At 44.6% G+C, this 16,290-nt stretch overlaps 1 protein-coding gene across 10 annotated transcripts in view; it reads left to right on the forward strand.

The window, feature by feature from the left end:
• The window catches only part of SCN8A (sodium voltage-gated channel alpha subunit 8), a 179,174-nt gene that overhangs the window by 132,244 nt on the left and 30,640 nt on the right, over positions 1 to 16,290 (forward strand). For all 10 annotated transcript variants that reach the window (XM_023257081.2, XM_023257082.2, XM_023257084.2 and 7 more), the window contains 6 exons: positions 4,421 to 4,659; positions 8,067 to 8,240; positions 10,413 to 10,769; positions 14,077 to 14,547; positions 15,080 to 15,197; positions 15,719 to 15,873. In XM_023257081.2, the coding sequence (XP_023112849.1) occupies positions 4,421 to 4,659; positions 8,067 to 8,240; positions 10,413 to 10,769; positions 14,077 to 14,547; positions 15,080 to 15,197; positions 15,719 to 15,873 (1,514 nt within the window). The remainder of the gene's footprint in view (positions 1 to 4,420; positions 4,660 to 8,066; positions 8,241 to 10,412; positions 10,770 to 14,076; positions 14,548 to 15,079; positions 15,198 to 15,718; positions 15,874 to 16,290) is intronic.

Genomic DNA, 16,290 nt, shown 5'->3' on the forward strand with positions numbered 1-16,290 from the left:
GGGGCGTCTGTGGTAAAGGGAGAAGCCCCAGAAAGAAAAACCCTTCGAGTGTTTCCCTTCTCACATGTGAGCAAGGAGTTAGACTATACCTGGACTAATCTTGAGACTGTATCAAGCCAAAAAGAGTATTGAATTAACTATTACCAGCTGCCTCCACACTTCGTTTATGTCTGTTTTCTTTAATTCTCATTGAGGTCGTTGTCTGAGAGAGCATCTTTAAACTTTGTGGTTTATACTTTGAGATTATAGGTAAATAACTGCAGAGCATAAGAATTGCAAGCTAAGGGGCTCCTCCTGGGTGGCTCAGTCTGCTAAGCGTCTGACTCTTGATTTCAGCTCAAGTCATGATTTCACACTTCACGAGATCAAGCCCCATGTCAGGCTCTGCACTGACAGCATGGAGCCTGCTTGGGATTCTCTCTCTCCCTCCCTCCCCCTCCCTCTCTCTCTCTCTCTCTCTCTCTCTCTCTCTCAAAATAAGTAAATAAACTTAAAAAAAAATCCAATCTAAGAAACACTAGCTTAAGAACCTTGGCTAATTTTATTCTTCACTTGGAGACAAGAATGGGATTTCTCTGGGAATCTGTGGAAGTTGAGAAAGACAAATGAACCCCCTCCAACAGGCATATTTTATTACTGGCAAAGACGTCAGAACAGCAGAACTGTTGGTGTAGAGCAACAGTTTTGTAGTTGATTACTACAGTGGCCTAGCGCAGGGTCTAGTCAAGGTCAATGCTCAAGAAATGTTTGTGGGGCTGAACCTTGCTGTGCTTGGTCGGTGCTGCGGGCTTCCTGTCAGAGGCCTTGGTGCTTCCATTCCTCTACTGAGTTGGATAGAAGCACTGGAGTGGTAGCTCTGCCTTTTTCTTCTCCTTTTTCTTCCTCTTCTCCCTGTGCTCTTCCTTCCCTTCCTGTTCTGCTATACTCATTCTCCACCCTCCACCCACCAGCACACACATGATAAAAAATAGACGCAGGGGTAGCTCAGGGGAGAGAGACAGCCATAGTTGTGTTCCTGAGTAGGAAGCCGTCCCAGCCTTTTCTCCCTTTTCTAAGTCCTAATGCTCACATGGCCTTTCACGGCTCAGACATTCCACTGTCCCCTCCCCTAGTATTCAACTCGCTTTGTTAAAGCCGAGGAGACAGAACTGCTATAAGCAAAGAACAATGAATGGCTGGAAATGAAGAATTTGAGAGGGAGTTGAAGGGCATTAAGAAACTCCATTCCTATTTCACCGCTGGCCCCTCTGTGTTTAATGATTGCCACAGCATTAAAAGCCAGCGTTGAATGAATAATTGCTCCTGCTTCTCAGGCCTTCAGTTCGGAAACTCTGACATTATTCTAATTTTTGGATTACCAAACCAAAGAAGCAGGCTTCTACCTACCGATGGCTTAGAAACCACAGTGGAGCATTCCAGAATCATGTAAATAATGAGAAAATCCTGCCTGCTGTGTGTCACACCTAGCCCGTTGGCAGACATGCTCCCGCGGATCCAGTAAAGTCAGCAGAATTCACAGTCAGCAGAGCCATCAGCTTGGGGATATTTCAGAGGACTGGGGGTAGGGTGTGGGCAGAGAGCAGTACGGTCTCACTTCTCAAAGCAGCGAGGCTGTGGGAGGCGGGGAGACCGTTGGCGAAGTAAGAATGAAGACGTGATGATAGTTGGCATTCTTGGTTCTCAGGTAAAACAGGTTCAGAGACTCCTTATAGAGGCAACTGGCCATAGCTGTTGCTGCCATGATTCGTTGATTCACTCTTTTGTTCAACTGACAGGCAGCAACCATACGATTGCTTATTTGCTATCCGCCTTTCCTGGATAAGGCAGATAAGCTCTGTGAGGACGGGGGCTCTTGTTCACCAGCGAATTCCCAGTGCCTCGTACGCTGTAGGTGCTGAAACATTGTTGAATTGGACTGAGAGAAGCCCTGCCTTCAGAAGCCCCACAGTCTGCTAACCCCACCATCTTGGTGGAATTGCGAGGCCCTCTCTGAAAACACCTCCCAGTGCGCCTGAGGTTGAGACTACGGTAACCCCTCTGAAAATGTACAGCAGCAAAGTACGGGGAACCCCACAAACCTTTGGCTATCTCGTCTTCCCCCAGACCAGATTCTTAGCCGTGTCGGGCACGTGGGGCCAGTAACAGTTTGCAAGGTTGCGCGTCACTCTCTAAACCTTTACGTTCACCTAATTGATCTTTCCTAGCTCGTAAAGTTCCACGTTGTCTTACTGTTTGTGGAACGGAAAAGATCATCCTGAGATCTTACCTGAGACAATGTGGATATGATCCCTAGTATCCCTGTAGGAATCTCCTTCGTGCCCCATAGGGTAGGGAAACCCCTCTTCAGTATCTGGCAAAGACTGGGAGCCTAGTGCACTCTACAACAGTACAATTGTATCTCCTGTCAGAAACGTGAACAGTCGCTGCCTCAACCTCCACGTGCCAGTGAACAGCAGACATTTGGAGAAGGGAGGAGATTAAAAAAAGGAACGGAACCAAATTTCCAAATATGTCCTATAAGAATTTATGGAAATAAGAGAACCTTTTCATTTTCTTTTTTTGGTTAGAAAACTAAATTTACCTTGGGAAGGGAGGGAGTTCTATGAGGAAGAAGCCAAAGCAAATTTTCTTCACAGACTTCCTTTCCCACGCAGACTCCCACGTGGCGCTTACTGTGGCCCTTAAATCTGAAAAACCAAGGCAACCATTTTCTTAGCAACCAGGGAGCCAATCAAAAACCCAACCCAAGCACCCCATCTGAAATAAAGCCATCACCATGGGTACCATCCAGCTGGTTGGCAAAAGGGAAAGTAGACTAATTTCAGGCAGCCATCTTGTTCTTGGTGAAATGTTGGGAAACTTTTATTCATTCCCTGAGTGATTCGATTTGGTCAGCAGAATTGCGTTGGGGTGTGGGGTGGATGCGGTTATATCCAACCCGTGGAACCAAGACCTGGCCTCTAAGCATTATCATGCTGATGGGTTTTCAAAACTACATCTCTTAAAGAACATCCTCCTAGATCAAGGTCCTTGGGCGATTGTAATCCAAGCTGTTCTAATTCCTACTTAACTTGAGGAGGGCTTTGTTACCCAGGGCCTCCTGCCTAGAATGTTGTGGCTTCCAGCCGAATGGCTCTCTGCCTTTATGTCTAATGGTCCTTTTTCATCTTCATTTTGTGATGACCCTAGAGGTCATCTTGGTCCGGTGATATTCCGTCCGTGTCTATCAGAGTCCCAGGATCCTGGGGAAGTGCCTCAGGGAAGGAAGAAGTCCATCGGGCTGAGCTTCAACTAGAGGAGTTCCTGGTTTATCTGTGTCATATATTGGGGGCCACATAAGATCTTGTTTGAGACCAACCAGTTCTGTTTCTAAAAGAGAAAGAAGACAAGAAAAAGGAAAGAGGAAAGAGATGGAGGAAGGAAGGACGAAAACAGAGAAGGGAATGATGAGGGTGAGAAAGTACAAAAGGGCAAGAGAGGAGGAGAAAAGAAGAGAGGGGGGACGAGAGAGAGGAAGGGAGGGAAGTGGGGAAAGGAGTGGGACTCCCATGCCCAACTCGGTCGTGAGTTGTGAACTCATTGACTTGCGCTTCTGCGGGAACGTAAGAGACACACTGCACGTAGTAGCCCGGCGGCCAGTGCTGCTTCTTTTGTGCTGCAAAGATAATAATAATAGCAAATGCTTCTCACTGTATGCCAGGGTGTTCCAAGGCACTTTATATATATCTTAGCTCATTTAATTCAGCAGATTGAAGTAATGTACTCAGGTTCCCACAGTTAGCAGTGTCTGAGCTGGTATTTGCACCCAGGTATGTCTGGTTTCAGAGTCTATGCTTTTGATTGCTTCTCTGGTAATAATTTAGTGATACAACGTATAGTGTAATACCTGCCATTTATTGAGGACTTGCCTTGTGCCAGGCACTGTGCTGCCTGCTTTATGTCCATCAACTCACGCAGTCAGCGGATGAGGATTACAGGACTCGTGTCGTCCTTTAGCCTGTATAGTAAGTGTCATTTCAGATGAGGCAACAGAAGAACAGAGGAATCGGTAACTTGCCTGACATCACACGTTGTGAGTGTTGAAGCCAGTTGGACCAGGGAGTCAGACTCCAAAGGCCAAGCCCCTAACCAGAAACGCTGTGCTCCCCAAATGGATGGATCACACTCTAATTTACAGCTAGATGTTGTTAACACCGAAATGACCCGGTATTTCCCATGCCTCCTCTTTGCCTTCAAGAGAAATGAAATGGAAGCGGGAGGACCGCACAGTTAGGACAGTCAGCACTCAAACCATCTTTCTTCTCGTGGTTCATAGCAGCGATTACCTTAATGACTCAGTGAGGAGGAGGAGTGGCTCTTTGAAACCCTCTTTGTTTCCTCACCGTGATCGAGGGCCACCTTTGTTCTTTACTCACTGCAGAACTGGAAGAGTCTCAGAGAAAGTGCCCCCCGTGCTGGTATAAATTCGCCAATACTTTCCTCATCTGGGAGTGCCACCCCTACTGGATAAAACTGAAAGAGATTGTGAACTTGATCGTTATGGACCCTTTTGTGGACTTGGCCATCACCATCTGCATCGTCCTGAATACCCTGTTTATGGCAATGGAGCATCATCCTATGACACCGCAATTTGAACACGTCTTGGCTGTAGGAAACCTGGTAAGATGGAACATTCTCTCCTGATTTTATGATCTGAACATGTTTTGCCTGTAGGACATCTTTTTCTGATACTGGAAGCTGGAGCTTAGTTGAAAAGAAAGTAATAGTTAATTGGAAGACAAATGCTTCCACATATGGCGCAGCCCCAGCCACTTCTGCTCACTGTTGTGATCCCGTGGCTGTTTCCTCTTTCTGCAGAACTTTCAAGACGTCATTTAGGAGCTGTTGGCAGAATCCCAGGCATGGTGACAGAATGGGAGGCATGGTGCAGTGGGTTGGTTTTGGCAACCTGAGCCAAGGACTTGGGGAGTTTTTTTCTCATTCCCTTTCTCGCATTGCTGCCTGCCGTGTTCCAGCACACCATTTCCCCTTTCACCTTCAGTAGCAGGTGCCACAAAGTATAGGGGAGCTGTTTTGGTGCATTAAACGCAACTATAAATTTGCCTGCACTGTCATACCTTAATTATCCATATGGGGCCCATCTCGGGGAAACTTTTAATTCCAGGCTGGTTTTCCCCTCCTGCCCAACTTCTGGGCTCTAGTCCAGTTTCTACCGTTAGTTGATCTGTGCCAGATTTACTTTCATGTTAGCTTAAGTCATATATTTAACTTATTACATTATTTAGAAGATAAGAATGAGTTGGTTGTTTTTTGTTTTTTGTAATAGGTGACACAGTGTATTCTAAAGTCAAATAGTTGTGATTTGGGGATTGTCTGTTTTATTTCTTTAGTCCAAAAATCAGGAGTTGATTGAATTTTGATAGATGGGAAAGAATTAGTTGGAAAGGATCCTCTAGATCTCCTGGGCTTCATTATTCCTTAGGAGTTTCACCACAAGCAAGTCAAATCTAATTGTTGCCATTTAACTTGAGTACGATCTCTGCCTGATGTCTGTCTGTGTCTCTCTCTGTCTCTCTCTCTCTCTGTCTCTCTGTCTCTCTCTCTCTCTCTCTCTCTCTCTCTCTCTCTCTCTCACACACACACACACACACACACACACACACACACACACACACAGTTTTTACATTAAGTCCAAATAAGCTATTAAAGTGTTATAAAATCATTTTGAGTTCTGATGATGAAAACACATGTGACAAAGGAGACCCTTTATCTGGTTAGTCCTTGCAGCCCATCATGTTCCCTGGTACACATCCAAGATAATTCTGTGGTCTTTCCACTCTGCATGTCTGAGTTAGGGATCCTTGCATCAGGCTCTGCACTGGGCGTAGAGCCTGCTTAGGATTCTCTCTCTCTCCCTCTCTCTCTCTGTCCCTTCTCCGCTCGTGCTCCCTCCCTCTCTCTCTCCTCTCTCTCTCTCTCTCAAAATAAATAATAAAAGCAAATAAAATTTAAAAAATAAAAAAAGTAATTCTTCATACCTCAAATAGTTACAATTTATTTTTACCCAAACCCCAAATATTGGCAGTACACTAGGTTGAAATAACATGCTTGCCGACCTCTGTCACGGGCATTTCCCCCAGGCCTCTGGATGCCATTCATCCCATTGAAAGGCAGCAATGTGTCATTGTTGATTTTCTCTTAGGAACCAGAGTTCCCACAGTATAAATATTCCATGGTCAGTTAGCCAGTGCTTACTGTTGAGCATTGCCCGTGTGTTCACCAGAACCAGTGGTGAATTCAGTCTCTATTTAGCGTGTGAAGCAGGCTACCATTCCTATGTAGAGAAACCTTCCATGGGTTTATGCCGAGGGTAAAATGTATGTCAGGGATCGATTAGCTGCCCTCACTTAGAGTGATGTTCCCTCTGTAGATACTTAGCGCGCACTGTGAACTTTGATTTTTGCTTCGCTGGATCTCTTCAGGGAAGATTCTCTTTCAGTTTTAGAATACCGCATCTTCAATTTAGAAAAGTGGGGAACCATGGAAAAGTACAGGGACGTAAAACCTTGCGGGCCATGCATCCATTTTGGTTTCTGTCACGCCATTCTGTTTTGTTATTGCTATACATTCATTGAGTCTCTTTCCCAACAGCATCTGTAATCTAAGTATTTTTTCACTATTTTCAATTCTGTCTTCAGACCACATCTTCAAAGTTTTCCTTAAACTCCTTCGTTTGTAAAATTGGTAACCAGGTAGTTGCAAGGACTAATTTATTACGAGTTTAAAACCCATTACGTTAAAGTCCTCCTCTAAAATCGTAATATTCAGTAAGAGTGGGGTGTTACATGGTTAGCTTAGAATGAGGGCACAGCTCTTGTCGAGACTGGCATTCATGGGATTTTACTTTCTTACCACGTGTGATGTTATTAAGTCCTGTGGGAGGCCGAAGGCACTGGGAAACACAGGGTGCTCTGAAGGGTAGAAAAGTGGGAGTCAGGTAACTCAGGGAACAAGTCGTTCTCGTACCCAGTAAGCTCTCAATCCAGTTGTTACGTCATTGATTATCACATTTAAAAAATCAAAAGGAAGCACGAAACTGTCCGGCAAGGATATATTCCTTGAGGATACATTCACCCAATAGAATTTTATGCAACTTCGTAGCAACATGGACTGAGTTGTGGTAAGTGAAAAACAAGACCCAAGGTATTATGTACTCTACGATTTTGCAATTCTGTCAAAATATACACACATTGGGGAAAAAAAAACAAAACAGAAAGGGAATACATAAAACTGATAGTTGTGTGCAAGATGGAGACTCTGTTTTTTTCCTGTATTTTGCACACTTGTGACAATGTTCTGTTGCTTTTACAATTTAAAATAAGAAACCCTGCAGCGTGTGTCTAAGTTTGATAAGACACATAATATCAAATCAGGGATACTGTATTTTTTAATATAATTATAACTCAATTAATGATTTTTTTTTAAGGCAAATGTCCCAAGCACAAACATTCAAAATGACTGCTGACCCTTTAGAAGGAGTCCCCTATGTGGTATTCCTATTACTTAAAATCATTTTGTTTTTTTGATGTTTATTTATTTTTGAGAGAGATAGACAGAGTGCGAGCGGGAGAGGGACAGAAAGAGAGGGAGACACAGAATCTGAAGCAGGCTCCAGGCTCCAAGCTGTCAGCACAGAGCCCGATGTGGGGCTTGAACTCACCAACTGCGAGATCGTGACCTGTGCTGAAGTTGGACCCTTAACTGACTGAGCCACCCAGGCACCCCTGCTTAAAATCGTTTTTTAAATGCATTCTTGTACAGTGTAATTTGGGTGGTTCTGGCAATGACGATGTAAACATTGGGACTGAGTGCTTGATTCACGAGGGAGACAAGACTATCCTTTATCGTGTGGTATAGCCCTGGGACATTAAAGGGTTGGTGTCCTCAGATGCACAATTTAGCAAGGCTGGGTCTTGAGGCTTCTTGGACATGTATTCAAAGATAATGATAAAGGCATTCTCTTTCTATTATTTCTTTTTCTTACCCCCTGCCTTCCCCCTCTTTAGGTTTTCACTGGAATTTTCACAGCGGAAATGTTCCTGAAGCTCATAGCCATGGATCCCTACTATTATTTCCAAGAAGGTTGGAACATTTTTGACGGATTTATTGTGTCCCTCAGTTTAATGGAACTGAGTCTAGCAGACGTGGAGGGGCTCTCGGTGCTGCGATCTTTCCGATTGGTATTCCATGTTTCTCCAACTTCTTTTTACATTTCCTGTCTTGTACCTGCTAAAAAAATTTTGCACAAGTTAGTCTGATGATTAAAAGAATCCTTAGCTATATTCCGCTCACAATTCCAGTTGGCGATTTATTGGCTTAGATACTAAAATCTTGAAAATTTTTCTGCTAAACGCCTAATATAGAAGTTAGTTTTTAATTTCAATTAACAAACAGAAATCCATTTTAGGAAGTTCCTCAGAAAATAATGGTTAATCTGACAGATGAAAAAGAAAGACTCTCAAGGACTATTCTGAGGTCTAAATTGGATTTGGTAATAAATCTGTTTCTTCGTCTGAACTCTCCCCAAAATGGCAAGGATTTCTCCTTGTTCAGAGATGTGTCTCATTTCTTCTCTCATGGTGACCCCTTCCAGAAAATGAGAATGAAATAATAACTTTTAAAACTATGTTGAAATTAATGGTTGAACATTCAGGTTTTTTCCTTAACACTAGCTGAGAAAGATTCTGTAATATATTTGAAGAAGTTAATGTTAAAATTACTAAAATGACTCTGACAGAATAGTTAATGATGTCCTCGAAAGAGCTTCCCATAAGCATAGGCATAAGTGATGTCCTGATTAAGTCCCTTAAGAAGCTGAGTTACTTTGAGGGTATCCCACTCAAATAAAGCATCAGAACTGGGGGGCTTAGGTTTTTCTCTTCCCGTTGGAAAAAATTACCTAAGCACCTGTAACTGAAAGAATTTCAGGTTTTTTTCATCAGGATACCCAGCATATTTAAGAAGGAAGATTGGAATAAAATGGAACTATTTATTTTTTTTTAATTTTTTTTCAACGTTTATTTATTTTTTGGGGGACAGAGAGAGACAGAGCATGAACGGGGGAGGGGCAGAGAGAGAGGGAGACACAGAATTGGAAACAGGCTCCAGGCTCTCAGCCATCAGTCCAGAGCCCTACGCGGGGCTCGAACTCACGGACCGCGAGATCGTGACCTGGCTGAAGTCGGACGCTTAACCGACTGCGCCACCCAGGCGCCCCTAAAATGGAACTATTTATAAAACAGAGGTCTCACTCAGTCCAGGTCACACATAGCATCTGCCCGGTTTCTGGAACCTCTGCTTACTAGTCTGTGGTTAGGATCCAGCCCACAGTAGACTTTTTGAAAATAGTTCTTATAACCTGGAATATGAGATGAAGGAATAAGAGTTAGAAGCCACCTTAGCACTAATATTCCTAATAATTAAAAAGCCAGTCAGAAAGGGAAAAAATGTGAATGACCCAGATAGTCACACAGAGAAACACCTGGTAGCTCTTGAGCTCTCAGATAAGACTCAGGCTTTGAAAGGGAAAAAAATGTTCCAATCAGCACAGTTGCCTTCTACCAGAATTCCCCTTATCTCCTGTGTTAGTCATTAACTCATGATGTCTGGAAATGATCTCATTATTATCATTTCATTCATGGCCTTTCTTCATTATACTTCTCAGACTGTTAGCTAAGACTTGTAAATCATTCCTTATAAAACACAGAAACTTCATGATTGCAGATAACAGAAGTTCTGTCCTCTGAATTAATATCATGAGAGTCCGTTCTCATAAGATGTTTGATATATGTGGAACTGCCCCCACTCGGGTGTTGTGCCTTTCCTCCAAATTATTCCAAGTATATCACAGAGTTTCATATCAGCCATTGGTTATTTGTTATTTTTTGGCAGACAAAAAGAGAGATTTTAGAATTTTTAAATACGTGTTTTTTTAAAAAGAGACAGATGACTTATTTCCACTGTGCCTACTATTTTGATCTTTTGCTTCACTAAAAATCACATTTTCCTTGATATGTTCCTTGAGAAGTCAAGGCAAAATCAGTAGGAAAAGGATATGTTCATGTATGGGTTTTTAAAAAGTGGACTGACCCAGGGACCAATACAGGGGGCTAGAGGCAGTATTCTTGGTTCCTAGCTCTAAATCTTTCACTTACTCTGAAGTTCATCCGTTTTCCCCATCTATGCCTCATGTTCTCCCACTGTAGTCTAAAACAGAAAGTCCTGGGAACTTCCCAAGGGTGCTCAATGAATTGAAGCTGATCTTACTGACGTTATATGTTCTTATTTTAGCCATGTGGTAAGAAAATGGATTCAGTATCATCTGATTTTTGTTTGGGTTCTTTCCCCCTTAGCTCCGAGTGTTCAAACTGGCCAAATCCTGGCCCACCCTGAACATGCTGATCAAGATCATTGGAAATTCAGTGGGTGCCCTGGGCAACCTGACCCTGGTGCTGGCCATCATTGTCTTCATCTTCGCCGTGGTGGGGATGCAACTGTTTGGAAAGAGCTACAAAGAGTGTGTCTGCAAGATCAACCAGGACTGTCAGCTCCCTCGCTGGCACATGAATGACTTTTTCCATTCCTTCCTCATTGTCTTTCGAGTGTTGTGCGGGGAGTGGATCGAGACCATGTGGGACTGCATGGAAGTGGCAGGCCAGGCCATGTGCCTGATTGTCTTCATGATGGTCATGGTTATTGGCAACTTGGTGGTTAGTACTAACTTGTAGAATTTTTCGTTTTTTGCCCCTAGCATCTTACGCCAGTGGGCTTGGTCCTACTACATTCCATATCTGTGCTAGTTTTTATTCTTTCTTGGCCCAAGAACCCTAAGGTGCAAATGAAGGAAAGGAGACTGCTCCTGAGTCATAAGCCCCACAACCTGTCAACCCTTTTTCATAGTTGTGGAAACCAAACTCAGCAAAGTTAAGTGACTTTTCCAAAGTCACACAACTGGTAAATGTCAGGGCTTGTATTAGATCCTAGATTACAAAGTCTTTGCTCTTTCTACTACAAAAGTTTCCCTCACTTAAATTAGAATTTCTCAGCTTGACACTGTTGACACTTTGGGTTAGATCATTCTTTGTTGTGGGATTGTCCCATAGATTGTCGATGTTTAGCAGCATCCCTGACCTCTACCTTCCACCGGCCCGTAGCGCCCCACAGCCTAAGCGGTGACAACCAAAAATGTCTTCAGACATTGCCAGCTGTCCCCTTGGAGGCAAAATTACCCTCCCCTGTGAACCACTGATCTAAAACAACTGAGGGTTTTATCTCACTTGTATAAATGGCAAGTCACGTTTTTGCCTTATTCTGATCCGTCTGCTGTCTTTTGCCTCTCTATATAGAATATTCACCAACAGAGATTTTGACACCATCTTTCTCCAAGAATGATCTGAGGACTAGCCGCAGTGAGGTCACTTTAGAGTATGTTAGAAATGCAGACGCTTAGGCCCCACCCCAGAACTACTGAATCAGAATCTACATTTCTAACAAGTGATTTCCCCAGGTGATTCACCTGCTCACTAAAGTTTAAGAAGTCCTGATCTTGCAGATCAGGCCCAATCCCACTCGCGAGTACAGAGCGAGAGGGACCCAAAGAAGGCAGACCCGGATGATGCCCCGTCGGCTCATCCAGAGCAGCTCTCCCTTCTTATGCCACAGAGAAGCGTGCCAGTAGAGGCTTCCCGCTCAGCAGCCTCTGAACCAGCCGTGCCACCCTATTCCCTCCTATGACATATGACAGGCGGACACCATGGTGTGTCTGTAATCCCTCCCTTTCCTCACTCCCGACCACCTTTCCCTCAGTCCTGCTCCCTCTGGCCTTCCCACTCCTTCAGTGAACTCAGCTGTTGCCTCCTGATCCATAGTGGAATCCACATTTGTCAGTGCTGACCTCGCTGCCCTTTCTCCCTCCTCCTATTCTCAGTTGTCTCAACACCATCTCCCCATGACTCTCTACAGATACCTGAGCACATGACCAAATCCAGTATTATTTCTGCTTCTGATGACACCTTCCCAGGTTCCCCTTTGCTCAGGCCTTCTGCCCACCTAGTCTCTAGGAATCTATAACTGTAAGTCTCTTCTGACTCTCTTCTCTCCCTTCCCAGTAATTATCTGATGCCTTTCATACATCTCTCTTCCTGGTATTTCCAAGATCTGACCCATCCTTTCCATTCCATTCCTGTAACCCGTTCAATATTTCTAAAAGTCTGAAGATCACAGCCACCCAGGTTTCACTCATTAAAAAAGACTTGAGTCCCAGGCCCTACACCAGATCTCCTGAATCAGAATCTTTCAGGCGAGGCTAAGGAAATATGTATTTTTTCATGCATCCCACCCCAGGAGATTTTCATGAGTGCTAAGGTTTGAGATTACGATAGCCTAATCCAGACCCTTATTAACTCATACAAGTGACACTCTAATGCCTGGTCCGTCCCCACCCCCACTCCCGTATGTTGCTGGTAGGAATGGTTTGCTCAGATTTCTGTCATTTTTATTCCTTTACTCAAAGACCAGTAGGGGATCCAGTTAAATAAAATTCAGATCCCTCAGGCTGGCCTTCAAAGCCCCCTCCAAATCACCCCCATTTTACCGACCATATTCCTTTGTAATTCTACAAATGGCCCAAATAATTTGCATACATATGATTCATTTATTGTTTCCATCCCTCCCACTCTACACGTATTGTCATCTCCACCTAAAATGTATGCCTTACTCTTCTTCAGAAGTATGACAGAGTAAGGGCCAACTCTAAATCAAGAAGTGAACACCTCTCCCAATATTTAAAGTAAGTCTTAATAAAAATAAATTAATTAATCTTAATATCCAGTGTGGTAAAATAGGGTATTCAAACATAAATAAAAGCTTGCATCTGAGGGCTGGACACTTAGATATCCAACAGAATGCAAAAGTCACCATCACTGTCTTATTAAAGTATTTTATTTTGATAAATGTTAGGAAACTAAGCTAGGCTCTCCAAACCTAGCTGTTTTTCTAATGTGGGTTCTACAAGACACCCACTGCAGGTGAATACATAGCATCTGTGCCCTCCTTGATCCTCCCAATAAGCCATGTCCATTTTTTTTCTTCTGTTTGGGGGAACTTTCTTCCAAAATGGATACAGCTTTTGCTTTTTCTGATTATAACAAAAGTCTTATATTTGAGGGTACATAGCTGTGTATGTAAAACTATAAAAGAACCAAGAGAAGAGGTGCTAAACTTGCATTACAATCCAAACGAAACAAACTGCCCACTTGGTGGAAAAGAGTATGGAGGGTCCTCAAAAAATTAAAAATAGATCTACCATATGATCCGGTAATTCTACTGTTGGGTATTTACCCAAAGAAAACAAAAACAATAATTAGAAAAGATACCTTCACCCCTATGTTTATTGCAGCATTATTTACAATAGTCAAGATACAGAAATAACCCAAGTATCCATCCATAGATGAATGGATAAAGATGTCGTATTTGTATACAATGGAATATTACTCAGCCGTAAAAAGAGAACGAAATCTTGCCATTTGCAACAACATGGATGGAGCCAGAGAGGATTATGCTAAACGAAACAAGTCAGAGAAGGATAAATACCATTTAATTTCACTCATAGGTGGAATTTAAGAGACAAAACAAATGAACAGACGAAAAAACACAACAGGCTCTTAAACAGAGACAACTGTTGCCGGTGGGGAGGTGGGGGGAATGGGTGAAATAAAGAGGATTGAGGGTACGCTTATTGTGATGAGCACTGAGTAACGTGTAGAATTGTTGAATAGTACACCTGCAACTAATATAATACTATGTTAATTACACTTCAGTAAAAAAAAACTTTTTTAAATGCCCACTTAGTTGACATGAGCGTTTAAAACAGTAAGTGGGTCAAACCGAACACAACAGAAACTCTTTGTGCCTGTCACATGAGTCTGTGGGCTTCCGGTCTGTAATCCTAGTCTAGTAGATAACTTTACCTAATACCATCTGCATTCACTCTCCTTTTCCCTAATGCCACTGGTACAGGTGCTGAACCTGTTTCTGGCCTTGCTCCTGAGCTCCTTCAGCGCAGACAATCTGGCAGCCACAGACGACGACGGGGAAATGAACAACCTACAGATCTCAGTCATCCGGATCAAGAAGGGGGTGGCTTGGGCCAAACTCAAAGTGCACGCCTTCATGCAGGCCCACTTTAAGCAGCGTGAGGCCGATGAAGTGAAGCCCCTGGACGAGCTGTACGAAAAGAAGGCCAACTGCATCGCCAACCACACCGGTGCGGACATCCACCGGAATGGTGACTTCCAGAAGAATGGCAATGGCACAACCAGTGGCATTGGCAGCAGCGTGGAGAAGTATATCATTGACGAGGACCACATGTCCTTCATCAACAATCCCAACTTGACCGTGCGGGTGCCCATTGCTGTGGGCGAGTCTGATTTTGAGAACCTCAACACAGAGGATGTGAGCAGCGAGTCGGATCCTGAAGGCAGCAAAGATGTAAGGTCCCAGCCTGAAACCCAACCTTGACTCCGTGTGAGGACCAGCAGGGTTCTGTCAGCTCCCAGGACTGGTTCGGATGTGGGCTTGGGAGAGAGATTGTGGAATGGCCAAGTGGGTTTGAGAACCAACCCTAATGCCCATTTGTCATTCTAATCCTTCCCTAAGTGACCTAGGTCCCTGAGATGCTCCTAGATCTGTCTCCATTGCTGCTGGATCATCTCGGTCAGTGGCTGGAGCAAACCCTGGAGGACGTCCCTGCCATTAATCTGAGCTGTAGCACTGAGACCAACCAACAGTCACATTTTGTTGAGGGCAGATCACTGTAATTTGTGAGCGGCTTTAATGTTCTACCCAATCCTGACAGAAGTTTTGAGGGCCATCTGGTAATTGTGTGCCCCCCGTGAGCGGGATGATGCAGAGTCTGTAGTAAGAATTGGGAAGAATTCCAGCTGGTTCAGTCTGGAGCAGTCAGTGTGGAGTGGAAGCATCGCTGCAACGTTCTCCAGCTCTCTTTCCTTTGCAAATCTAGAAACTGGATGATACTAGCTCCTCTGAAGGAAGCACCATCGATATCAAACCTGAAGTAGAAGAAGTCCCAGTGGAACAGCCCGAGGAATACTTGGATCCAGACGCCTGCTTCACAGAAGGTGAAAGGGGGCAAGGGCAGCGGTGGGCATGTGGCACTTCGTGCTGGCCCCAGATTTCTGCCAGGGTCGGTGGTTGGGTAAGGGTGGGGACTCTGTGGCCATTTTCAAGAACTTTGTTCCCCGCTTCATCATCTTGAGGGAGGTTGAGATTGTTTCCCTTGATTCTTACCTATTCTCAAGTTTCTGTTCTCAAGCACTGAATTGTCCATTTTCTCTCGGCACCAGCCCAAAAACTTCCATTAGAAAGGTATGTTCCGTCACGGCTGTGCGTGCCTCCTGATTCCCCTTTTCTCCTCCTTCTCACTGCTTCTTTATAGGACATCTTCCCAACTCCAGAGGGCCCTGCCCTGCTAGCCTTGCGGCATAGCCCCAGCCCTGCCACCCTCCATGTCTGAATCAGACATTCTGGTTCAGCCCCAGTACTCCCAGCTGTGTGGTAGGGGCCTGGGAGACCGAGCAGGGGGGCAGGTCTGGGCGGGGCTGGCTCCCACGGTCTGACCCACCTCTCCCGCTGGTGCCAGGTTGCGTCCAACGATTCAAATGCTGCCAGGTCAACATCGAAGAGGGGCTGGGCAAGTCTTGGTGGATCCTGCGGAAAACCTGCTTTCTCATTGTGGAGCACAACTGGTTTGAGACCTTCATCATCTTCATGATTCTGCTCAGCAGTGGCGCCCTGGTGAGTCCAGGGGAGAAGGCAGGGAGGGACGGGCTGGGGAAGGCTTCGTAGGGACTAGCAGACCAGACCAGAGGGGGCCCAGGCCCCCTGGGAGCACCGACGGCTGTGGCCCCAAGGATAAGGGTCTGCCAGAGTGCTTTGGGCTGGTGTTTTGAGCCATTGGGATTAGAATTCACTTGTCCACGTCTTCATCTTCTTTACACTCCGCACGATCCCTCTCACATCTAAGACCCCCTCTCTATCAGGATGAGAGCACAAACTGCCAAGTACCTTCACTGCTTCGTTTGCCCCATTCTGAGCGGCTTCCTAAAATGAACTTCCCCTTTTCACCTTACACCCCAACTATCTTGTTCTTGACTTTCCAGTCGCCCGTCTTCCCTCACACCCAGCTGGATCTGGAGAACCCTAGCATTAGCA

The sequence above is a fragment of the Felis catus genome, chromosome B4 (genome assembly GCF_018350175.1).
Source record: "Felis catus isolate Fca126 chromosome B4, F.catus_Fca126_mat1.0, whole genome shotgun sequence".
Classification (NCBI taxonomy): domain Eukaryota; kingdom Metazoa; phylum Chordata; class Mammalia; order Carnivora; family Felidae; genus Felis; species Felis catus.